The sequence below is a fragment of the Neofelis nebulosa genome, chromosome 9, assembly GCF_028018385.1.
Source record: "Neofelis nebulosa isolate mNeoNeb1 chromosome 9, mNeoNeb1.pri, whole genome shotgun sequence".
In the NCBI taxonomy this organism is placed as follows: Eukaryota; Metazoa; Chordata; class Mammalia; order Carnivora; family Felidae; genus Neofelis; species Neofelis nebulosa.
In genome coordinates, this window is record NC_080790.1 from 72,879,715 (window position 1) to 72,906,092 (window position 26,378).

Here is a 26,378-nt window from a genome sequence, read left to right on the forward strand (position 1 = left end):
CTCATCTTTCTTCCACAGAGGTGCCAGGCCCTTTACTCCCTACTCTAGTATGCTGTTACTCATTCACTCAACAAACACTGATTGAACACATCCTGTTTACCAGGCAGCATGCCGGAGAGACTGGTGAGCATAATAGCTCTGGTCCCTGCCTTTAAAGAGATTAGAGTCACCGAGGGGAGACAGCAATAAATAGGCAAACAAGTGGGTGATTTTGAAATTAGGAAAGTGCTAGAAGGAGAGTGAACAGTGTAATCCAGTTCATTTGCTTGCTTATTCATTCACTCATTCATCCATTCATTTATCCCATAACGATTTTGTAAGTCCCTACTGTGTGCTAGGTACTGGATTAGGCAGAGAGAGAGAAACAGAGCATAAGAAAAAGATGTCTGCCTTCCTTCACAGAATGGGGGAAGACAGACGAGGATCAAATAAGTAAATAAAATATGTAGTATGCAGATGTAGGCGCTGGTTGTGAGGGAGAAAAATTCAGTTGGCTGAAGGAGGAGTTCTAGGGAGAGGGAGCTACCATTTTAAAAAGGATGGTCAGGGAAGACTAACCTGAAAAGTGTCATTTAAGCAAACACCTGAAATAAGTGAGGGAGCAAATTATGTAGGTATTGACAGGAGGGGCATTCTAGGTAGAGGGAAGGGCAAAGCAAAGGCCCAGAGGCAGGAACTTGCCTTGTGTCATGGAAGAAAAGAAAGGGGGCCAGTGTGGCAGAGCAAGCAAAGAGGAGAGTTCTAGAACATAAGGACAGAGAGGTGGCAGACAGCTGGGTCGTGAAGGGCCTTGTGACCATTATAAGGACTTTACCTGTGTTCTGAGATGACATGAGGCTTTACAGTTTTGATCAGGGGAAGGAATGAACCAACCCAGTAATTCTTAATCCTCGAGCTCCTACCAGTATCAACTCATGATTTTGTCTACTTTCCAACTCCCACCATTATTAATCCCAACTCTATTTCTTAGTTCTTGCCCCTATCAACTCCTAAATACTTCTTAACCCTTATTTGCTACCAACTCTTGACTCTGCTTCCTACCCTGCCACTGTCAACCTCTGTGCTACTTCCTAACCCCCACTACTGTCAACCCCAGACAGCATCCAGTTCCTAGCCCACAGCACTGTCAACCCCTGACTTCACCTAATCCCCAGCTCCTGCCAGTATCCATTCTGACTCTACTTCTTAATTCCTGCAACCATCAACCCTTGACTCTGTTTACTTCCTAATTCCTGCCACAAAAACTCCAGACCTTCTCAATTTCCTAACTTCCATCACTCTCAATCCTCAGTCTCTCTCTACTCAACCTCATATTTTTGCTTCCACTACCTCATGGCTCATGCCAAGTGTTTTCTCTGCTGTGTCTCAGCTTCTGCCACCCTACCGCACAGGTCCTGTATGTCTCATGTTCAAAGTACACCAGACTTATAATTGTACAGGTTGGTTGAAGACTTTGCAGTCTAGCACACCCTGTAGGGAGAGCTCTTAGAGCAAGCTGGCTACCAACCCAGCCACTAGATAGCCAAAGAGAGTTGCCTCTGGGTCAGACACAGTATATGATGAAGTTAGTGTGGTCGTTAGACACCCTGCCTGCTAGTCTTTGCCTGAAGAGCTGCTTGGTCCACCTGCTTAGAAATAACTGCGAGTACTAGAGACGCTGGCCCCGTCTTGGCCAGAACAGTTGGACCAGACCTAGTCTTATTTCATTAAGCAGCTGTTCTCATTACACGCTTAGAATGTAAGTGGTGTCTAGGAGCGTTCCTTCCACCCACAACCCAAAAATACTTCCCCACTGGTCTTCTACTGAGACTGAAAATATATTATCAGAAATTTTACTCCTCCATGATAAGACCTTGCCTTTTCTACAATCCTAATTTAAAATATATACCCCCCTCAAAAAAAAAAAACCCATCAGACACACACAAGTTGTGTGCTGTATCCCTAACACATCCAGGATAACTCTATAAAGCAGGATGAGAACACTGGTTACCTAAATCAATGAGTACACAAAAGCAGCAGTAATCTGAAGCCCCTGAGGTAAATTCTGCTGTCTTAACTGTTCCACCAAAGGCCCACACTAGCCATCGCTCCATGTTGTCAAGTTCATCTATCAGTCATCTATTGATCCCCTCCCATGTGCTGGGCACTAAGCATTGGGACAATTTTCTGAGGGGGACTGTGCTGCTGGAAAAGTTTCATGGGGGTATCAGCAGCAACCACTTAGGAGATGGGCAGGATTTCAAAATTTCCACGGACTCTTCTTCCTCTTCACATTTAACTTGTTCTCAGACATTATCTCAAGTCTAGAAAAGCCAAAAAGTTTGGGACCTTGTTTACAAAACCTAAGCTTTCCACACAGTTCTGCTTGCCCGGCCAAGTGCTTGCTTGCTTGCTTTGGACTGGTGAATCCAGTTTGCCTTTAGAGAAGGTGCAGTCTGCATCCCAGGCAGATGACAGCTAAGGCCATAAGCAGCTCCTAACAGTATAAGCAATCTGTGCTTCATGAAAACCTACCCTGTGGGGCTTGAACAAAGACGGAGGCATCTGAAGCCCTGAGTATTTCCCCCTGGGATACAGCACAAAAGCTGAAGTCACTGCATGTGTCTACTGTCTCACAAAGCAAGTAGTTATTTCATGCCTGCTAAGTGGAGAGAGGGAGGAAGGAAGGGGGGTGGGGGAGAAATGCTAATGAATGTATGACAGGTGTAAGGAGTTACACTCAACCTTGAAAGGAATAATGGGGTGCATATGAGGAAAAAAACACGGCGTAGATTTTGAATTTTTATCTTAATGAGAGTAACTGAATGGAGAATTAGGGGGAAGGCAAGATGGAGAAAAGATTCCTCAGAACCTAGAACAGTACTATTGCTGAGAGGAGGTTTCATCCTATACAGTAAATAAAAAGGCTTGCTCCTTTCTATTTTTCAGGGATATTTCATCCACCAAATTGCAAGCCCTGCCTAGCTATGGGCTGGAGTCCATCCATACACTCATTGCCACATCATCCTATTCTCTAAAAAAACTGCCATCAAGGGAAAAATTCACCAACCTCCTGGATGCCACACTGACTTACCCCAGCCACTGCTGTGCTTTTAGAAACTTGCCAACAAAAGAGTAAGTAAAAAAAGAAAAAAAAAAAAAAGGTAGTGCCTGCCAACCTGTGGCAGAAACAAATTTCAAAACAGTCAACTGGTCGACAGCTTCCTGCCCCTTCACTCCCTGCTCTAGATCAGCTCCAAAGCCATGGGGTCACTTTCAGAGACACAAGAAGAAAATGAGCCATCCTGTTTCTCCCCGAAAACTGATTCCAGTCAATTCACCCTGCAGCTACAAGACCTTTGTAGCCTATTCCAGGATAACTGAATTATAATAACCTTAAATTAGGCTATAATTGCAGTTGCAAAATGGAGTATGAAACTGACATCTTAAAGATCAATTAGCTCTAATCCTTATCAGAGAGCATCATTTTTAAAGAAGGAGGGAAGTAGGCTCAAGAGAGTAAATTTTACCTAATGTCTAAATCCTTAATAATAAAAAAAAATGGACACAAAACTCTACAGAGGCTTTTTTTAAAGCTATTTCTGTCCCAGCAAGAAGACCATCTTTCATTTCAGAACAGAATTCTTGCTCTCTAAGGATTAGCTCAGTGCCTGAACAAAAAGGGCACAAGCTCCTGGCTGATTTGAGTCCAGTGGGGGGCATCTTACTGATTCCACTGATACATTTCAATCCAGAATGGAATGACAGGGTGTGCAGGATTTCATTCTTTTCTTAAAGATTGTTTTCCAGAATTTTTTTTTTTAACTAAGATGCATAATAAGAAATACCTCTTTTTACGCTGCAAACCAGTACACATCACATAGGTAACAAATAAAACAATACTTAACTTTTTTACATGTGTGATACACACAGATTTTTCTTATCTATTCTACTCTACTTTATTTCATGTTTGTTTGTGTTTTTAATGCTAGTCTTGTGCACTTTATTGTTTATACGACCCACCAATGGGTCACAACTCACTGTTGGGAAAACATCTGCCCTAAAGTGTTATTACACAGCCTAAGAAGATATTCTCAATTAATTAGATGAGGCACTGGAAGAGTGACACTAGGATGCTGCTATTTTTGTGTGGAATCAACCTATTTATAATGAATCAACCAACAACATATTACTGTACATCTACTTTGTGCCTTGCAGAGGTATGTGAAGCTAGATCTGAAGCTTTTGATGTAACCAAGAAGACAAAGTACTCGGAGGACCATGCATCATTAACTGAGCTTCAAAAAAATATTAATTGAGCACTTATCTATTTCCAGACATTGTGCAAAAGTCTGAAGATACAAAAATAACTAAGAGCTCATTCCACCCAGGAAAATCACAAACAGCTGTGTGGTGGTAATACACAAGAGAGCCGATGTTTAAGTACAATATAGCAAATGTAATGGTAGAGCTCAGAACATAACAGAATACTCTGGGAGCACAAAGGAAGAGTTTCTAAACAGCAACAGAACTTACAGAAGACTTCCTGAAGAAATGACTTCCACTGAGTTTTGGAGAAGGGCTAAGAGGTGGCTAGGCAGGTGTGGGTAAAACCATGCTGAGAAGACAAGATAGCTCATGTGAAAGCACAAAGGCAAGAGACAAAGGATGGAAATCCCTCAGAAAAACTGGAACAAGATGACTTATGGGTACATGGAGGACACAGAGGGAAACAGGTTGTGATGGGCTCTGAGTGCTGGGCCAGGTTGTTCAGAGGATGGGGAACCACTGACGAATTCAAAGCAAAATTACTCAGATTTGCTTTTGTCAAATAACACTCCGGCAGCTCTGGAGGATGGCTTGGAGGTGAGCAAAGCTGGTGAGAGACCGATTAGGAGAATACAGACCCTGGTTTATGATAAGGCTGATTCTGGACACCTCAAATTTTGTGGCAGAGAGGGCACATCCCTTCTGAAATTACTGGCATATAAAAAAGCTAGTTCAGGGGCTTTTTATTCTAGTACATGAAAGAGACTACCTCTGGGTAAAAAAGGTGGGGAGAGGATTATGCAGTTGTAGGCCAGTATCAAAGTGAGATAGGAATACAGTCACACAGAGGTTGTCTTGATTGGGATTACAAGCTTTAAGTGACTCCCTCTATATCCCTAAAGCTCGAAACCTTGGATGCTAGGGAGATGGGACAGCCTGAAGCTGGGCCAGTGGAATGTTTATGTAAACTCTAAGTCACCCCCCTGCCCTGCAGCTGCTGAGCCTGGATAACACACACAGCTGCCTGGGCAGATGGTCCCAAAGACCTCCTTGGTATCTATGATTAAAATTTTTAAAAAGAGTAGATGGAACTCAGTGCTATGAACTGAAGGCTAAGAACAACCACATTTCCTGTTAACTATAGATTGTTTCACACACAGTATCTCTAGGTATCAGATACAGAGCCAGCGTCAAAACACAAAACACACACACACACACACACACACACACACACACACACACACACACACACTTTGTCCAAATTTGAGGATTTATAAGGCTGACTCAAAATAACAAGCTGATTAATTTTTGAAAGTGAGTCCAGTAGGTCAAATAGTTCTGCTATATTATCCACCTTCCTGCTTTGCATACAAAGTTGTTTGTATAAGGAATTATCTTGTTAATGCTGGAGAAGAATAACATAGAAATTTCTAATTTCGACTGCCTCATTTCTCCTTCCTCCTTAGGAAAGGTTGGGTTTCTCACCACCTTCTCTCCTTCCCTCTATTTCTTCATCCAGTTTTCCTTTGTGCCTCCCTTTGGTTTCACCTTAGGAATATAGTAAGTATAGGCCCCTTTTAATTTATTGATACTTCTTCCCTTTCCATTAGGCTAAGCTTCTTGCAATGATGGAGGAGTAGAGAACACCCACATATATTTCTGCACATAAGGAAACAAAGCAGAAAATTCACATCATCATGTCAGGTCCAGTATCTTCAAATCCTCACAGAAAATATTTCCCAGTTACAATTCAAAGCCATGAATTGTGAATGGCTATTTGTTCATCACGAGCAATGTGGTAAGGAGAGTGGGGAGGAGCAAACCCTCATATACCATAAGGGTAGTTTTTAATAAGCATCGAAAAATCTGTGATTCAATATGACCAATTTAAGTTTTTTCATCTCTGGAGCCCACACAAAACACTTAGCATGCAGAAGCATTTTATCTAAGCTGGAAGCCCTCTAATGACAATGCCAAAGCCTTCCCTCTTTCCCGGGAAAATGTTTCAGTCAGGACAATGGTGCAGAACACGACTGGCGTAATGGGCAAAGAATTTGGATGAACAAAGCATAAATAGACATGATCATGTTTAGTTTAAAGACCAAAGGCTCAACTGCTTTTTTTTTAAACCTCTTTTCTTTCAGGCAGAATTTTTCATTTTCCATTTTTGAAAACTTTTCCAAACAATGTGAAAGCACAGCAAGGAGACCAAATAATGAAACACTGTAAGTATTTGCATGCAAAGAAACTCAGGAAACCATGTCTCGTTCTGTGTGCACCTTATTATTATCAGTGCCAATGCTTTTCTTTTGATAAAAGTCTTCATTGGAGGGATGTTTGCAAAGCACTTTTTAATAGATTTAAAATGGGAATTTTTTTCTTACAAGTGGCATCCAGTTGAACAGACATTTAACTGTTTAAAAAAAAAACTCTTTAAAAAAATGTATCTACACATTCATTCTATAATTAAATTCTCCAAAGAAATTAAAATTTTTATTTGCAGGTATTTTGAGGTCACTTAGGGCTTGTTAAAGTGACTTCATTTAAAAAAAAAATGACTTCATTTTTAGGAATTTTCACTAGTCAGTGGTCAGCATTCCACAAAGATTAACTGATCAAACACGGCTTCTAGAAGCAGTCACTTCCTTTCAAAGAGATTCAGGCCACCTTGACTACTATGCTCTGGAGCTTAAAATTATTCAACCTCAATGCTATCACTAACATACACTGGATGGGAGATCCGTTTCTATTCTACTGACTGACTTTTTTAACATTTTTCCTGGCTGCCTTGGCATTTCACCTACCTTCAAATGTAAAAGATCATGCCTCAAAGGATACTCCCAGCGTCCCTAGGCCATATTTACTGTGATTTAGAAGTTTTATTATTCCCCCCATGTGTCCTTCAGGCTACAAAACCTGATACCCTTCTAAAACACCTTGCCATTATCCATTCCCTCTTCTACATCTTTTTTCTTTTCTCTTGTTTTTTTTTCCCTATCAATCTGCAAGTTATGTAGAGGCCGCAGGGTGGTATGTTGGAAGGACCTTGGGCTTTGGGGCTTCTCAAAGTTGGATGTGAATCCTTGGCAGTAATGTTCCTGTAACACTGGGTATCCCTGGACAATAATAACCTTTTTTGAGACATTTTCCTCATCTGCAAGGGACAGCAGAAATATCATTTGGCTTTCAGAGCCATAAAAGTGAAGAGAGTTGTTACAAAATGCAACAGCATCTGGGGTACATTAGAAATACCATACTCTGTATCCTTTTTTCTTTCATTTAGGTCCAACATCAACTGTCCTCCAGTGTTCTTTTTCCTCACCCTCCCTGCTCTTGTCTGGATGGTCTGTCGGTCACCTTCCATTAACTCTTTTGCAACCTGTGGCTTTTTCCTCATCAACAGGAAACACTTCTGGCTGGAGTCATTGGTAGCCTCAAGGGGTAGTTTTGGGGACAAGAGACGTTAGCCCACTCTCAATCATCCTCATCAGCCCCACCCCAAGCCTTCCCAAAGAAGTCTACAGTCTCGAGTTTCCTATGCTAACACTGCTGTAAAACAAATCCCCTAATGTCCAGCATCCCCAAAACTATGTGAAATTAGTACATAAACTCTAGGTAAAAAGAGTGTGCTCCCTGTGAAATCCCCTTGTCCCCTTTCCCACCACAATGCTATTCCTAAGCCCCTGGAGGTGAGAAATTCTAGAGCCAGTCACTAAGCCCTACCTACTCTCCCCAAGGTATCAGTGTCCTTGCTGTTATTTATGGCTGGTCCCTTTGTTCTCCTACAGTCCCCGTCTTTCCTCCTGTCTTTGTTCACTGGAACTGGAGTGGCCCCTCCTTCCTCTGACTCAGTGTTGTAGGCCTATTCGAGTCCATTCAGACCCTTCAGTACTGAAGACAGCTCCCTGCCGGGTTTTGTCAATAAGCATAAGGCTCCCCTCAGGAGCTGTCCCAGGACACAAACCTAAGTAGCAGGTAGGTATTTGGTCTGAAGGCAAATCACCAAGGAGAAAAATTGCTAGACATATGCTCAGTAGGGCAAAAAAAAAAAAAAAAAAAAAAAAGAAAGAAAGAAAGAAAAGAAAAAGAAAAAAAGAAAGGACAAAGGACCAGAGGAGTGAGAGAAGGAACACGTTTGACCTCTTACTGATAGAAATTTATTCAGAAATCATGGCAGAATTTTTCAAAGCTTTGAATTAGTGCTTCTGAAGTAATTTTACTGGTAGCAGCTAAAGTAGTTTTGATAAGGGGAAAGCAGCAAAGGAAATAAGGCAGAAATAGTTGGAAAGTTTTCACCTGATTTAATAAAGGCTATTATTTTGGAGGAATCCTCCAGGGAACTTGCTTAAAACACAAGTTCCTGGGCTCTGTCCCTAGAGAATTTGATCCAGGGTTTGTAGAAAAGCCAGGAATCTGCACTTTTTTTTTTTTAATGTTTATTTATTTTTGAGACAGAGAGAGACACAGCATGAACGGGGGAGGGGCAGAGAGAGAGGGAGACACAGAATCGGAAGCAAGCTCCAGGCTCTGAGCCATCAGCCCAGAGCCCGACGCGGGGCTCGAACTCGCGGACCGCGAGATCGTGACCTGAGCTGAAGTCGGACGCTTAACCGACTGAGCCACCCAGGCGCCCCAAGGAATCTGCACTTTAACAAACAGCCTGGTGATTCTGATGGAAGTGGTCCAAGGACCACACTTTGAAAAGCACTGACAGAGAGACAGTGACGTATAGGAAAGGCCATACACTACGGACATGAAGACCTACTGATGACACTAGAGCCTACCTAGTGCTGAGGGACCTTGAGCTAATCACTTGCCTTCTTTAATCTTAGCTTCCTTACCAATAAAATGAGGGGTTCGGTGAGATGTCTTTAAGAACAATTCTAATACTGGGGTGCCTGGATGGCTTAGTCAGTTAAGTGTCCGACTTTGGCTTAGGTCATGATCTCACGGTTCCTGGGTTCGAGCCCCGCATTGGACTCTGTGCTGACAGTTTGGAGCCTAGAGCCTGGAGTCTGCTTCGGATTCTGTGTCTCCCTCTCAGTCTTCCCCTCTTCGCTTGTGCTCTGTGTCTCTCAAAAATAATTAAAATTTTCTTAAAAAGAACTGTTCTAATGCTAAGAAATAACCTATTTCCTTACATCATTCTTTATAACCACCACATCGTTTTAAATATTAAAAAAACAGATATTCTTTTAATGGGCATGAGATGAGGACAAATGTACCCATATTTAGTAATAAAGCAGGTGAGTTTCCTGTGCAATGTTCTGTACATAGCAACAATCCTTCGCTAGTTCCAAAGTGGTTTCTAAGAATTTCTAGCATCATCTTGGAGTCCCAGATCATGGATTTCTTTTTATTCTTTTTTTAATCTATGTTATTTCCCTTCAGTAATTGTACTGCTCAAATATGTCATTTCATCCACTCACTGAACTAGGTTCACACTTTCCTGTTCAGAACAGGAGTAGCTAAGTTTTGAGAGTAGAGAAAAATACTCTTTTAATGTATGAGAGACCCTAAGGTAAAATACTATTTGTAATGGCCCTGACAGAAAAATTATGCCCATTTCTCTAGCTAGCAAGATTATATTAGCAGACTGTGAGCAAAGAGAAAATGTGTTGAGCCTACATGCATCATACTGTACACACTCATTGTCCCTGTATCTTTTCAATTCCTCTCAGGGCCAGGATCACCCTGGTTTATTCACTCCACAAGCATTTATTGGATAGTCTGAGCCAAAACTGTGTGAGGCACTGAGAGTTCAGAAATAAATAAGACCTAGTACCCTGCCTCCAAAGCTATCAAAGAATAGCTTCACAGACTACTAAAGAAGCCACCCATCATCACACAACGGCAGTACGGTTTAATAATTACAATAGAACTTAAGTGCAGCCATGGCAGAGAGAAGGGGTGATAAACTCCTTAGAGGTGTGAAATCAAGAAAGGCTTCACAGAGGGGCTTACCTTTAAGAATAAGAAGGAATTCACCAGAGATGAGGAGAAGGCAAGAAGAAGAAATAGCACATACAAAGACAGAAAGATGAAAGAGTAGATTCTGAGAGCCACAGTCATTTCATGTAACCAAAGGGAAGATTGCACAAGCAATCTGCAATAGATAATTATAAGAATCCCTAACTTTTAGTGAGCACTTAATATGTGCCAAGTATTATTCTAAACATTCTGTAGGTAGTAATATAGTTAACCCTTAGCACAACCTTCCTGAGGGAAGTATGATTAGTATCTCTATTTGGCAGATGAAGACCTTGTGGCACAGAGATGGTAAGTAAACCTCCCACCCAGGTTTACACAGCCTGTAAAGTCAGTCTTGCTCCAGAGCCCAGGTTTCAAATTGTGCAGCACTATTGCTTCTTGTAAATGAGACTGGAGGACGAGGCATAACCCAAATCATTCGAGGTTATCACAAGGAGTCTGGATTTTATCCCACAGACAACAAGAACCTAGCAAAAGTTTGAATTAATAGATCTGTACTTAAGAAGGGTCATTCTATGGGGCGCCTGGGTGGTTCAGTCAAGTTAAGCATCCGACTTCAGTTCAGGTCATGATCCTATGGTCTGTGAGTTCGAGCCCTGCATCCGGCTCTGTGCTGACAGTTCAGAGCCTGGAGCCTGCTTTGGATTCTGTGTCTCCCTCTCTCTCTACCTCCCCTCCACTTGCACTCTCTCCCTCAAAAATAAACATTAAAAAAAAAGTAAAGAAAAGCCATCATAGGAGGAAGGTACAGATGGAGCAAGAGAGGGCTAAAATTAGAGGAAAGATGCTGGGGGGAAACTAATGTAATTGTCCTACAAGAGAGGATGAAAATCTTAACATAATTATTAGCAGTGGGTTTGGGAGGAAGAGGTTAGCAGAGTTGGGACTGTTCCTTCACTAGAGTTGGAACCCCTCTTCAAACTACTCTCTGAATTTGACTCATACCCCTAAGGAGTATCTATTTTCACCATTTCTCCCTATTGTCCATATCTGTATTTGGCTTCAGCTCCTGGGTTTCTGATTGTCCATCCTTGGTTTCCACTTCTTACCTGGGCTATTTGATTAGCCAGGGACCAATGTTCAAGCTAGTCTACTCACAGCTGATAATCTTCGGCAGTGTGAGCCCTTCAGTCCCATTAGTGTTCTACCAAAGACACATGGCTTGACAGCAGTTTGGCAACTAAATGAGATAAATACCTAGGAAAATGCCAAGAAAGGGTTCTTGTAGACATAGCAAGCATATACTGTGTCTCTAAATTTGTTTTCCAAAGAAAACTCATCCGTTGTAAACAGCTTCATAAGTCTGTGCATCAACAGGAGATAGATAGATAGATAGATAGATAGATAGATAGATAGATAGATATTGCTTTTCATTCCCTAAAGAAATTCCTATTTCCATTCAGAATTCTAAGATAATTTAACAAATTGTTTAACAATAATTTAACAAATAATAATTTGTTAATAATTTAACAAATAAACATTATTTGTTAATAATTTAACAAACCTAAGACTGAGGCTGTCGTGGCTTTGTTCCCTTTTGTTTCATAGGCTTAAAAAAAAAAACAAAAAGGATGATTCAATTTTTTAAATACAAAGAATCATAGAAAATCTCAAGTTTACATTGAGACAAAATATTCTTCTTACAGTTATTCTGCCATCTTTGCTGAGAGTGAACTGAGTGCCTGGGATTATGACTATGGTTTCTGCTCACCCAAGACACTCCGATGTGCTCCTGAACCAGATGCTTTTAATCCCTGTGAAGATATTATGGGCTATGACTTCCTTAGGGTCCTGATTTGGCTTATTAATATCCTAGCCATCATGGGAAATGTGACTGTCCTCTTTGTTCTCCTGACTAGTCGTTATAAACTGACAGTGCCCCGTTTTCTCATGTGCAATCTCTCCTTTGCAGACTTTTGCATGGGGCTCTATCTGCTGCTCATTGCCTCAGTTGATTCCCAAACCAAAGGACAATATTATAACCATGCCATAGATTGGCAGACAGGGAATGGGTGTAGTGCAGCTGGCTTTTTCACTGTATTTTCAAGTGAGCTTTCTGTCTACACACTCACAGTTATCACACTAGAAAGATGGCACACTATAACCTATGCTATTCAGCTGGACCAAAAGCTGCGCTTAAGACATGCCATTCCAATTATGCTTGCAGGATGGCTCTTTTCTACTCTAGTTGCCATGTTGCCCCTTGTGGGTGTCAGCAATTATATGAAGGTCAGCATTTGCCTCCCCATGGATGTGGAAACCACTCTCTCACAAGTCTACATATTAACCATCCTGATACTCAATGTGGTGGCCTTCATCATCATTTGTGCTTGCTACATTAAAATTTATTTTGCAGTTCAAAATCCAGAGCTGATGGCTACCAACAAAGATAAAAAAATTGCTAAGAAAATGGCGGTCCTCATCTTCACGGATTTCACCTGCATGGCACCTATCTCTTTTTTTGCCATCTCAGCTGCCTTCAAAGTGCCCCTTATCACAGTAACCAATTCTAAAGTTTTACTGGTTCTTTTTTATCCTGTCAATTCTTGTGCCAATCCATTTCTGTATGCGATTTTCACAAAGGCATTCCAAAGGGATTTCTTTCTGTTGCTGAGCAAATTTGGCTGCTGTAAACATCGGGCTGAACTTTATAGAAGGAAGGATTTTTTGGCTTATACCTCTAACTGCAAAAATGGCTTCACTGGATCAAATAAGCCTTCTCAGTCCACCCTGAAGTTGTCTACATTGCACTGTCAATATACAGCTATCCCAGACAAGACTTGCTATAAAGAATGTTAACTGTTTTATCAGTAACCACATTATTGAGTAGTGCTTAAACATGTAAAAAATAATCTGTACCAGTAATTTTAACATAAAGAGTTGGTGTTAGGAAACTATTTATTCTCAAGCGCATTGAGCAAAAACAAGATATCTACCTAGCTCAAAGTGTTGTCCATGACCATTGCCAATCTAAAAACTACTTGTCATTGGTACATGATGACACAAAATACAAAAACTGAAAGTGTGTAGAAACATTTCTAGCAATTTTGACAGAGTAATTTAATGTCTGTTGAATCTAGTGCTTTTGAATGAGGTGGTATTTTACATATCTTTGCTTCTTTCTCATTTCACCTTTGTAGTAATTTTTACTGCAATTTATTAGTCCATTACAGATTTGAAATTTAAAATAACTAGTTCTTTTCCTCAGATAGTTTGAAAAACACACTGCAGAGATGCACTGTCCAATCTGGTAGCCACTAGCCATATGCAGCTAAATTAAAATTAAAATGTAATTTCTCCCATAGAATTTCTAGAAGAAACTATAGGCTGTAATTTCTTTGACATCGCCCTTAGCAATACTTTTCCAGATAGTATCCTCAGGCAAGGAAAGCAAAAGTAAAAATATATGAAAATGATATATCTGATAAGGCATCAATATCCAAATATATATATATATAAAGAAGTCAACATCAAAAAAATCAAATAATCTGATTTTAAAATGGGCAGAGAACCTGAATACACATTTTTCCAAAGAAGACAAAACAGATGGCCAACAGACACATGAATAAATGTTCAACATCACGAATCATAAGGGAAATGCAAATTAAAACCACAGTGGGATACCACCTTACACATGTGAGAATGGCTACATTCAAAAAGACAAGACATAACAAGTGTTGGCGAGGATGTGGAGAAAAGGGAAACCTTGTCCACTGTTGGTAGGAAGGTAAATTGGTGCAACCACTGTGTAAAATGGTATGGGGCTCCTCAAAAAATTCAAATAGAAATCCCATCCAACCCAATAATTCAACTTCTAGGTATTTATCAAAAAAAAAAAACACTAATTTGAAAAGATATATGACCCCTTTGTTTATTGAAGCATTATTTACAATAACCAAGCTATAGAACCAACCCAAGCATCCACAGACAGATGAATGGACAAAAAAGATTTGGAAAATACACACACACAGTGAAATACTACTCAACCATAAAAAAGAATGAAGTTTTGCCATCCATGAATGGATGGACCTAGACATGGACCAAAAAGGTACTATGCTAAGTGAAATAAGTCAGACAGAGAAAAGAAATACTATATGACTTCACTTACGTGTGGACTCTAAAAATCAAAACAAACTGAAGAAACTTCCTCATAAATACAAAGAACAAATTGGTTGTTGCCAGAGGGGAGAAGGGTGGCAAAATAAGCAAAATAGGTAAAGAGGATAAAATGGTACATATTTCCAGTTATAAAATAAATAGGTCACAGGCATAGAAAAGTACAGCATAGAGGATAGAGTCAATAATATTGTAATAACTTTGTATGATGATAGATGGTAACTACACTTACCTGGTAAGCATTTTGTAATTTATATAACTGTGAAATCACTATGATTTACACCTGAAACTAATATAATGTTATAGGGTCAACTTTACTTCAATTAAAAATTTTTTAAAAATGTTTAAAAACTTTGTGTGATACTATAATGGTGGATACAGGTCATTATACATTTATCCAAATCCATAGAATGAATGCCAGGAGTGAACTCTTATGTAAATTATGGACTCCGATGAGTCAAAAGAGGTTCACCAATTGTAGGGTATGTGACACCCTTGTAGAGGATATTGGTAACAGGGGAGGCCATGTGTTGTGTGGCAGGGGGAGTGGGTATATGGGAAATCTATGTACCTTCCACCCAATCTTGCTGTGAACCTAAAACTACTCTAAAAAATAAATTTTATTACAATTAAAATTTTGAAAGCAAAAAAATTAGAAATTAAAAAATAAAATAAGTTGCACACATCAGTACTCATCAGCCTATCTATATACTTCAGCATGGTTATCACTAACCAAGGCTCAATATTTATTTACATTTTAGGTGAGACTTACACATAGTAAAATGGACAAATACCAAGCATACCACTTAGTTTTGACAAGAGCATACATCCATGTGATCTCAAACCTCTATGAAGACATAGAACACTATCACCTTCAGAAAGTTTCCTCATGCCCCTTCTTTGTCAATCCCTCACTCCCACCACCACCCCAATGGTAACAATGGTTCTGATTTTTTCCCCATAGATTAGTTTTGCCTGTTCTAGAACTTCATATAAATGGAATCATACAGCATATACTCCTGTGTAAGACTTCTCTGACTCAACACAATGTTTCTGCTACTCATCCAGCCTGTTGTTTGAATTAGTAGTTTTCTTTTCATTGTTGAATAGTCCATTCCATTTCATTGCCAAGTTATATGAATATAACACTCTTTTCCACTCTTCCACTGATGGATATCTGGGTTATTTCCAGTTTTTAGCTCTCCTTTGACATTTTATTATATAAATATATAGTCATAACTAGACTATGTATTTAATCTACCTTCAACCTTTATGTCATTGTGCAAAGTGATCCAAATAGATAAAAGATTTCATAAAATTTACAAAGTATCTCTTCTCTGTATGTTTTTCACATTTCTGACTTTTCTACTGTATAATTAGTTACTTCTCTTTACTCTTTACATTTACAGATGCAATCCTCTCTGGTAAGCTAGTGTTCTAGAATCTGTCTCAGTGATATGAGAGAATACTAATTAGTTGTGTGCTACATACATACACAATAAACTTTTTGATTAATTCATAAATCCCAGAACCAAAAGAACTAAGTAAGCAAAAAAGAAGAAGGTAAAATAAAAAAATAAAATATATCCTTGCGGAGAAACTACTTAAATTATGTCTTCTTAAATACTCTTTGAGCCAAGGTACTTGGACACAAACTCTGAAAATAACTTTTATGGCCTTTTCCACAAATATTTTTATTCTCTACATTATAATTTAAGTTACAACATAGACCTACAGTTTACTATCTCCCTCATCCTCTTATCTTTTCACTCACTAAGACCCGCCAGCTGTTCCTTTCAAATGTCTTCCACATCAATTCTTTATTTTGCATTCTTGCTGTCACACAGACACTTCAGGCCATTCCCCCTTACCTCAGAAGTGCTACCAAATCTCCTTCATTTTTGTTCATATCCTATCTTTGCCATGTCCATACTCTCATATCCACCACTGATTAATCTTCCAAAAATCCTACTTACATGCCAAAGTCCTGAGCAGCTCATCAGTATGTATAAATTTAAGTTTTAGCTCCTATCCTAACATTCAAAGAGCTCCAGAACTCATTCTCAAAAACCTGCTCACTTGATCTGCTGCTCTTCTTCTGCAGGCAACACATTGTCCTACTTGCCTTTCCTTAGCTGTGCCCCATGCTTCTGCATTCTGGCACCCATACCACTAGGACCATCTGGAATACCCTCTTCCTTACCTGCCCTCCTTGGGCACCCTTTAAGACCCAGCCACAGGTTTATCTTTGCTACCAAGCTCTTCTTAATTTACCCTCTCCCTAATCCATGGAATTTAAGACACCTCCTTTACCTGAAATAAAGCAGGGCATAGACAATAAATAAGTGACCCAAAGTGATGTCTCTCTTTGGACTTTTGCGCTTGTCGTCCCTCTCACTCATTTTTTATTCTACACAGCTGGGTGTTACTACCTTTACACATCTATCTCTTATTTCACCTATCTTATAAATTGCTTTAGTGATACACTCATCTCTTTCACTTGTTTCTCCCACTATATCTATCCTAGAATCTTACAAATATTAGGTGATTAATCATTTTTTTCAGCTGATTCACTTTTACAACTAAAAAATAAAACAAATCCTTATGAAGAAGCATTTCCCTTATGAGATGGTCTTATAGAAAGCATTTGTATTCTTAATCTGTGTAATCCTTCATACATAAATTATAAAAATATCAAACGCTCCAGAAATTTTTTTCTATCTTGTGGGGGGGTTTTATACCATGCTAGAGATTATCATTGGCAGATTGCCAAATGACTAAGAAGCATTATTTAATCAAGAATAACTCATCTAAATTTACAGCATATTTTTAAAAGTTACTTTGTCCTCCATTCCTAACATTTGCTATAAAGGCCTTGGTTTTAGTTTCCTTAGAAATGTATTAAGTCCAGGGGCACCTAGGTGGCTCAGTCAGTTGGGCAACTGACTTCGGCTCAGGACATGATCTCATGGTTCGTGAGTTTGAGCCCCGCATTGGGCTCTGTGTGGACAGCTCAGAGCCCGGAGCCTGCTTTGGATTCTGTGTCTCCCTCTCTCTCTGCCCCTCCCCCACTCACACTCTGTCTCTCTCTCTCAAAAATAAATATTTTTAAAAATAGTTTTTAAAAATGTATTAAGTCCACATGTAAATTAAGAATCTTTATGTTATAAAGATTTCAATAAATGTGTTCCTAACTGGAAATAATCTCTTCTTCAAAATGTCCAATATTTTATTAATATTGAGTTTCTTCCTAAGAGTTATTACCATAGCCTTCCTATTTATAATTTAGCTTTCTAGTTATAAATCACAAAATTCCCACATGGCATATTAGAGTATATTTACATGAAAACAGCATAATGTTGACCTAATAACAGGAGTCAAAAGAAAATCCCCACTAAATTCCCCAGCTCACTACTCCAATTAAATGTTGCTATTCATTCTAAAGTTATATATTTTCCTACACAACTAAAATTACTGAAACTGAGTGCTTCGGCCAGAACTGTAACCTCTTTGCCCCGTGGAGTGTGAGCTGTGCAGATGATTATGTGCACAAATTATAGCACCTTGAGTAAAATAGGTAAAGAATGTATTCCAGGCAAGGTCAGTTGGTCAGTCCCTAAGAGACTAACTGTACAAATTCAGCAAGATCTTCTTAGCCTGCAGGGAAAGGTGGAAAGTATGTAAGAAAGCACTGTAGGATGTGAGCATGAGAAAAAGTTTGAAATCGGAATTAGGACACATGATACTTTCACAAATTTCATTTAACACAGAAAACTGTAACCTCTATAATAGAGATACTTTCTCCACTTATAAAAGAGTATAGGATGACATTTGCCAAGGTACTGTATTTACAAGAACTTAGAACCTACCTTATGGAATTTCGTTATAAAAACAACAAGAAATGCTCAAGCCTAGACATAATGAGTAAAAGTACTAATTACCATATCAAAGCCAAACCTCAGATAAATACCACCTGTAGGATTTATAGAATAATTTTTTCTTTAAAATGTACTAAATAGGATTTGTCTTGCTCTATTTAGCATATGAATTGACAATATTTAACAGGGGTTTTTTTTGTTTATTTATTTTTTTAGATTTATTTATTTTTGATAGAGACAGAGCACAAGTGGGGGAAGGGCAGAGAGAGAAGGAGACACAGAATCCGAAGCAGACTCCAGGCTCTGAGCTGTACACACAGAGCCTGATGCAGGGCTCGAACTCAAACCGTGAGATTGTGACCTGAACCGAAGTCGGATGCTTAACCCACTGAGCCACACAGGTGCCCCATTTTTTGTTTGTTTTTTTAAGAGAGAGAGAGAACATGTGTGAGGTCAGGGAGGGGTAGAGAGAAAGGCAGACAGAGGATCAGAAGCAGGTTCTGCACTGACAGTAGAGAGTCCGATGCAGGGCTTGAACTCACAAACCACGAAAGCATGACATGAGCCTAAGTCAGATGCTTAACCAACTGAGCTACCCAGGCACCCTGTAATATTTTTTTTAACTATGAGTCATGACTCATCAGTATGCAGTGAAATCAATTTAGTGGGTCAAGACCATCAATTTTTAATGCAATAGAACAGAATCAAACAGAAGATATAGGCCATTACATGCTAAAGATAAGCATAATTTTCTGAAACTTTAATTTGTATTATGTGTTCTATATCCATGCAAACATATACTGGTTAATTTCTTAGTGTAGATCCTGGCTAAAAAAGAAATGAAAATCACTGACTTAGACAACTTCTCAAGAAGTAGGATTTTTTTCCTAGGATTATTTGAGACTAATAAAAGGGCACCAGGTCCAAAATAGAGAATCTCTTAGCAGCCACCACTAAAACTATCATCATTTATATTAGAATGCCAAGATTATTAGCTTTGTTTTGTTTTGTGGTAAGCTTACTTTTAAATTGATTTTTTGCATTTTAAAGGATCAGGGGCCTGAGGGCATGCAGAGACACAAATGGGGCAAGTGTGACTTTTTTCTCTAATGATAAAAAATAAAGAGGACCACATAAATAAATAAAGAGAATCAATATAATAATAGTATTTGTGATACACCATTTTTAAAAAATTGCTGAGGCAAAGTGAGATTTTAAAATCCACAGTGGAAAAGAGGAAGGAAATTTTAAAAACACCTGTTATTGCCTCTCCCAAACACTTAAACCAACACATTAAACCCCAATTCCCAAGTGAATGGACCCTGTCAATAAATTCCATCCTTAATTTGCAATAAAGTTTGTCTAGGACAAGTACAGAATGATTGGATGATGCTGGGAGGAAGAAAGCAAGAAAAACACTAGAAAGTATACTCTTCAGTCCTGGATGGGTACATTTCAGGAATAAACACAACAAATGAGTTCCCTCTTTTTGCCTTCCATGTAGAAGAGACAGACATTTCATGGTAGACAACATTCATAAAGAACCCATAGCTCCCAAAGTTCTCAAGAACCAGACAAGGATCTGGAATAGCAGTGGTCATAGGGAAAGGGACAATCACTCTGAGGATGAAGAGGGCATAGCTGGCAAATCTGGTTAGAAGTGCAACACTAGTACTAACTGAATCCTCCTGCAGCTGCCAACTTTAGGCCAAAGACAGCACCCCACAAATGTTGTTCAAGAACCAGAAGAGATGAATGCAGATTTTGAAAAGATCTACCAGTAGCTGAGTCCCTTGGGTAGGACAGGACAAGTACTGGAATAAATTAAACTCTTCAAATGGGATTGCCTCTGAAAAAGAAATGAGGAATTCGCCCTGTGACCACCCAAACCCAAGTATCTAATCCTTGGGAGGTTTCAGAGACCATTACCTACTCATTTCACTACCGGTTTTTGTATGAGAGTTACTATCCTGGAGAACACCAATTAGGGCCAAAACCAGGATCTTAGAGACCATGTATACTCTACCTGTTAAGAGAAGCAGAATGATGGGGAAATGTTCCTTTGAGGAATTTGAATCTACTAAGGAAAAGAATATTACCGAACAGCTTACTAAGATATCAGTTTGCTTTGTTTTTACTGCCGCAGGAAAATGAGACCTATTGCGCATTGCATTTTCTCTCCCTGATTTTAAGACAGTTATCCAGGTCTTTCTGTGTCAAATGAGATTGCCTGACCAAAACAGAAGGTTCCTGAAGAATGCATCTCTTCTTGACTTTTACTTTGGAAAACCTAAACTGAATGAGGGGATTCCCTGGGAGAGCAAAGGAAGAGAGATAGTGTCTTTCAGGGGGAAAGAGAATGCAAACCGGTCTTCCACTGTTTCGAAAAAGAGGAAAAAAAAAAAAACAGGGATAGAGAAAAACCCACCATGACTAAGAAGACAGAAGTCTGAAGTTTCAAGAAGTAGAATGGGAACTAACCACTTCCTCACAACTCTCAGGGAGATAGCAACATATGATGAAGAATGGCCTAGCCACATGAGAAGCCTAGAGAGGCAGATCCTTAACTCCAGGAATCCTGGCCTCAGCAAAGATTTCCATGTTCAAGTATAATATAGGCTCAACAGAGACATCTGCTTCCAAGGGACCATTTGGGCTTATACAATCAATACATCACTAGTGATGAGTGTAGACCAAAGACCTAGAGAAGCTTCTTGACTATCCCTCTACTTACAAGATTCTCCAGGATCTGTTGTAACATGGTTTAGGGAGAAATGGTAGGACACTAGCCCCAGTCTAATAACTGATGCTGACTTTACCATGAAGGAGAATTGGAATATGATTTAAATTTTACTTTAACATTAAAGAAATGTGATATTTCTTCATCCTCCATCATGTCTGATTCATCTATGATTCGTAATGGCACAGACAATGAAGGCTTTAAAAAAAGGAAAGAAATATAAAATTGTATATCTGTATCTCCATCTGAATTATAATTTTATTAAATTCCATACAGTGAACTAAAAATTTGAGCAGCTCTGAACTGGACTATATTTAAAATAAAAATAAGTTTGACAATACATAATATAGTCCTACTGATGTTTATGATGTATAGAGCTCATAAGTTTTACCACTCTGCATCACCAATGGCTTTTGCAAATACATAGTCTCTCCCTCCAAAACACATAACACCATCTTTCAAATAGAATTTCCATTTGTTCTTGCTTCGATGAATCTGGAGGGAGAAAAATAGTCTAAATTAATTAATTTTACAAATTAAAGGATAATTTACAATACTTTGCACATAACATGGGATTGTTCTGACTCTAAATGGGAGTTCTTTAAAAATAAAACCTCCTCGGTAGGTGATGGGCATTGAAGAGGGCATCTTTTGGGATGAGCACTGGGTGCTGTATGGAAACTAATTTGACAATAAATTTCATATAATAAAAAAAAATAAATAAAACCACCTCAAGATAGTATTGATTCATTCAGCAAATATTTGGATTCCTATGTGTCTGTCAGACATTGTTTTAGGCACCATAGATATATCAGTTTAAAAAACAAAAACATATGTATAGTCATAAAAATTCACATTTTTTATATATTACTTTGTAAAAACTGGAAAAATTCCTACCTTTGAGTAGTGTACATTTTAGTAAGTATGGAGGAAACAGAAACCTAATAGATACCTAAATTATGAAGAATATTAAAAGACACTAAGTGCTATGAAAAATAGAGCAGGAAAAGGAAGACCGCAAATACAAAGGTGGGTTACAATTGCAAGTAAGACATTAGGGTGGGCCTGACTTCTGAGCTAACATTTGAGCAAAGACTTAAAGAAGGTAAAGGTTAAAGCCAAGAAGATATTGACTAGAGAGCATTCCAGGCAAAGGGAACAGAAGCACAAAAGCCCTGAGGAGGGAGATACCTGGACTGATCAAGAACAGCAAAGAGTTCAGTATGTCTACAAAGGAATAAATAGAGAGGATGTAGTTAATATTATCAGGAATGAAAAAAAGAGGACTTTCATTTTGAAGGAGAAATTCACAGTAAAGCGCTGAGCAAGACCAGAAGATAAAGCTTATAATCTATTAGATTCCACTGGCAGTTCCTTGGATCTAATAAATCAGTCTATTTACGGACAAAATAAAAACTAGAAAATCCTACTACCTCAAGAGGTAAGAAACCGTAAAATCATTGTTACCTCTGGGTAAACCACAAGTGACTATTTAAAAACCTTATAAATGTAGGATCTGAAATCAAAGGTAAAAATTAAGCCCACTTATTTACTGCAAATAGTCAAATCAAAGAAGAAAAGTCTGTGACCAGTATTCAGCTTTATTTTGTGAAACATAAGAAAATATAAATGCGAAACTCCTATTTGTGTGGGGAAAGAAATCCTATTAATGGAAAATCTCTTCTCTGAGTTTGACTCCCAAATTTACACTAGAACATATCTTTAAAAGTCCCTGGGAACACAACAGTGACACAGAATCCTGAACTCAGCACAGGTAATAGTATCTGCCCAGAATCAGGAGAACAGTAGCAGCAGCAACAGCTCATTCTAGTAACTTAATTCTAGAAATAGTGCATAAATAGTTTATTTATTCTAGAAATGCAACAATGGTTCAATATTTGGAATTTATTAACATAACACCTGTACTACTAGACCTAAGGAGATAAATCATATAATAAACTCTAATGACGCTGACATTTATTTAGAAATGCAACAATGGTTCAATATTTGGAATTTATTAATATAACACCTATATTACTAGACCTAAGGAGAGAAATCATATAACAAACTCCAATGATGCTGACAAAGTATTTGATAAATTAATGCATTTTAGATTTTTTTAACTCAATAAGAATCAAATACTGCATCCTATACACACACGCGCGCGCGCACACACACACACACCTCCACCTCAGCATAAAACTGTCTTCGTGGTTAGTGGGGAACCCTAAAAGTAATCCCACTAAAATCCCACAGACAAAGATCATCTGAGTTTTTACTCCAGAGGTCCTACCTAATACAATTAGGTAAGAGGAAAGAAAGTACAACTGACACTATCCAATGCAAGTAGACAAGAAGAAAGAAGCAGAAATATAAAAATTGGAAAAGATAAAAAAGACTTGCAGATGCAATGATTGCATGTCTGAAAAACCTAAAATAACCAATTAAAAATTACTAAATAAGAATTCACTATTCATACAAAATTAATACACATTAACTCATAGCCTTCATGCATACAAGCACTGGTCAGAAGACACAAAGAAAGAGCCTTTTTACCATAACAACAAAAGAGATAAAATAGCTAAGAATAAATTTTTAAAATACTGATCTACACCATTCAACACTCTCTCCTCTTTGAAATATTCTCCTCACTTGGCTTCATGAAGAAGTACTAACTTTACCAAATATTACAAATCTTAATAATTAAATCAAGGTAGTATAAGCCAATGGACAAACCAATGAGACAAAATGGAAAATCAAGTAGTAGACCCAAATATAGAGAGAAATTTAGTAGATGATAAAGGAATCATTTTCTTATTCGTGTGGACAAAATAGACTTTTCAGTAATTAGGAAAACTGAATAGCCACCTGGAAAAAAATGTCAGAATCGTATGTTACATTATACTCCAAGATAAACACCAAATCAAACAACTTATATTTTGAAAAAGAAACCAAAGAAATACTAGAAGAAAACATAAGGAATCCATTTAAAATTTTAAGAAAGAACTCTGTATTATGACTCAAAATCAGAAGCCATAAAAATTAAGGTTGACAAATATAACATCTGTATCAAAGAAAGAAAAAGCACTGAAAGCAAACATCTGAGGAAAAGCATTTCTGCATATACCAAGAGCCAATCTTCCCCAAAACAATACAGAGCTATTAGAAATCAATAAATAGACCAATAATCCAATTGTTTTAAAAAAATAGATAAACGTTATGAACAAGCAGTTCACATAAAAGTAAATATGAATGGCCCTTAAAAACATGAGAAGTTAAAATTTTCACCAAGACATCATTTTCACTTTTTATAACAGCAAAGATCCAAATATTTTATTACACTCTATCGGCAAAGCTGTAAGAAAAGCAGCACTCTCAAATATTGTAATGGGAATATATACTGGAAGATAGTCTAGGAGAGCAATTTAGCAATATCTGACCAAATACACTTGCCCTTTGACCCAGTAATACCATTTCTGGGGATTTTTTTTTTTTTAAGATTTTATTTTTAAGTAATCTCCACACCTAATGTGGGACTTGAACTTACAACCCCAAGACTGAGTTGCATGCTTTACTGACTGAGCCTGCCAGGTACCCCACTGGGGATTTTTTTTAATAGATATAACTGCACACATAGGAGATGTATTATAGATGTGATCATTCAATAGCAAATGACTGGAAAAGAACTCAAATATTCATCAGTTGGGGATTGGTAAAATAAATTTTAATAATTCTGCAGTAGAATATTATATAATAGCTATAAAAATATTAGCACGAAGATCTCCAAGATATATTGTTGATGTCTTAAAAGACAAGGTGTAGAGTAGAGTGTTGTCTAGCCTATCTTTCAGGTTTGTATTTGAATAAAAAGACCCTGTAAATATATTAAGAAACTAGTGTATCTGGTTACTTTTTTTTATGCTCAAAGAAGGGACAAGAAGCTATTGGTAGGCAGCATAAGTAGTGAAGGAGTAAGAACCAGACTTCATGGTATACCTTTTATAGTGTTTTGATTAACATATGTGTATACAGTATCTATTCAGAAAACAAAGCATATATATTTAAAGAGAAACATACTGTGTTACATACTTAGCAATTACTCATTGTACCAGCATCTAATAGACAAGGACAGCTATAAACTAAAGTTTGCTAAACTGTTACATGAAGATACAACATATTCAAATGGTTTTACAATGCACTATAGTGTCCTATTTATGGCATAGAACACTCTCATCTATAGTAAAAGGTTTCATTTCACCATTAATCTTCCCTATATATCATTAATACTTTAACCTTTATACTAATCTTGGTCATTCTCTAAGCCTCTGAAATAACATTACTGTATCCTTTAATTCTCACTCAGCATGGTGACCAATGACCTTCATTTAACCCTTTTTCATAGCACACCTTAATACTTTCAAAGCTTTCCCCAATTGTTAACTTATAAATTTTAAAGGTAAATTCCATATGGTAGTCAAAGCCAGATAAGATATACTAAAAACAAAAACAAAAACAGCACTTCCCAAAGTTTAATAAGCATGCAAATCACCTCAGGGTCTTGTTAAAATGCACATTCTGATCCAGTACCCTGGGATAAGACTCAAAATCCTGCATTTGGAACTCTCCCAGACAAAGTGATACTATTGGCCTTCAAAACATGCTGACTAGTAAAAGATCTTAAAAGACTACTGAAAAGTCTTTCAATTTACTTGAGTTTGGTTATATTAAATACTACTTGAACAAGAACTGGGAAGATACTCTTTCATAAAAATCCACTGTTGGCAGTGGTCCCTGCCATCCCACTTTGACCTTATAGATACATTTTCTTTGCTAGCTATCTTCTGACTTCATCAGTCCCTTTTAAGACCAATTCAAGGGCTCCCCAGTGCCATGGTTTAAAACATTTAGTACTGTTTTTAAAATAACTCTCAGTTAGGACTCTCAAACAACTAGATTTGTTAGCACTATACACCTAATATCACTCCTGTGTACCCCAAAAGTGGTTAAGAGGTAAAAGACAATGTAGGAGAAAACACTTTGAAAAGTACAAAGCACTATGTAATTAATTACAAGCTATTGCCCACAATGCAGTATAACAAAGGATACTATATCCGTAACAGTCTAGAAAATTCTCTGTGACTCTATGGAATGCATACATAACTTAGTGCCTTAGTGTTTTCTTCATGGAAGGCAATACACTGCTTATAAGAAACAAAAATAAGTTTCAAACTAAGAAACGCTCTCTTTTATATTACCTATTTCTTCATATGCTTATGTTTACCAGCATCTAAATTGCCATTTTCTATCTATATGAAATGTTATAAAGGAGAAAACAATCTTATCTTTAGAGAAAAGGATTTATTTTTATAACAATTCAAAACACCATCCCCTATTTCTCTTGTGTA

General features: G+C 38.0%; 2 protein-coding genes across 8 annotated transcripts in view; one reads left to right on the top strand and one right to left on the bottom strand.

The window, feature by feature from the left end:
- LHCGR (luteinizing hormone/choriogonadotropin receptor) overlaps window positions 1–26,378 on the top strand; it is a 120,756-nt gene that overhangs the window by 42,359 nt on the left and 52,019 nt on the right. For 2 of the 6 annotated variants that reach the window (XM_058684163.1, XM_058684162.1), the window contains exons 9-10: window positions 2,929–3,114; window positions 6,393–6,473. In XM_058684163.1, coding sequence (XP_058540146.1) covers window positions 2,929–3,114; window positions 6,393–6,473 — 267 coding nt within the window. The other 4 variants (XM_058684161.1, XM_058684160.1, XM_058684165.1 and 1 more) reach the window with 4 other exon arrangements.
- GTF2A1L (general transcription factor IIA subunit 1 like) overlaps window positions 21,208–26,378 on the bottom strand; it is a 43,600-nt gene continuing 38,429 nt past the window's right edge. For both annotated transcript variants that reach the window (XM_058684166.1, XM_058684167.1), the window contains one exon: window positions 21,208–21,468. In XM_058684166.1, coding sequence (XP_058540149.1) covers window positions 21,361–21,468 — 108 coding nt within the window. In that variant the 3' untranslated portion in view covers window positions 21,208–21,360. The remainder of the gene's footprint in view (window positions 21,469–26,378) is intronic.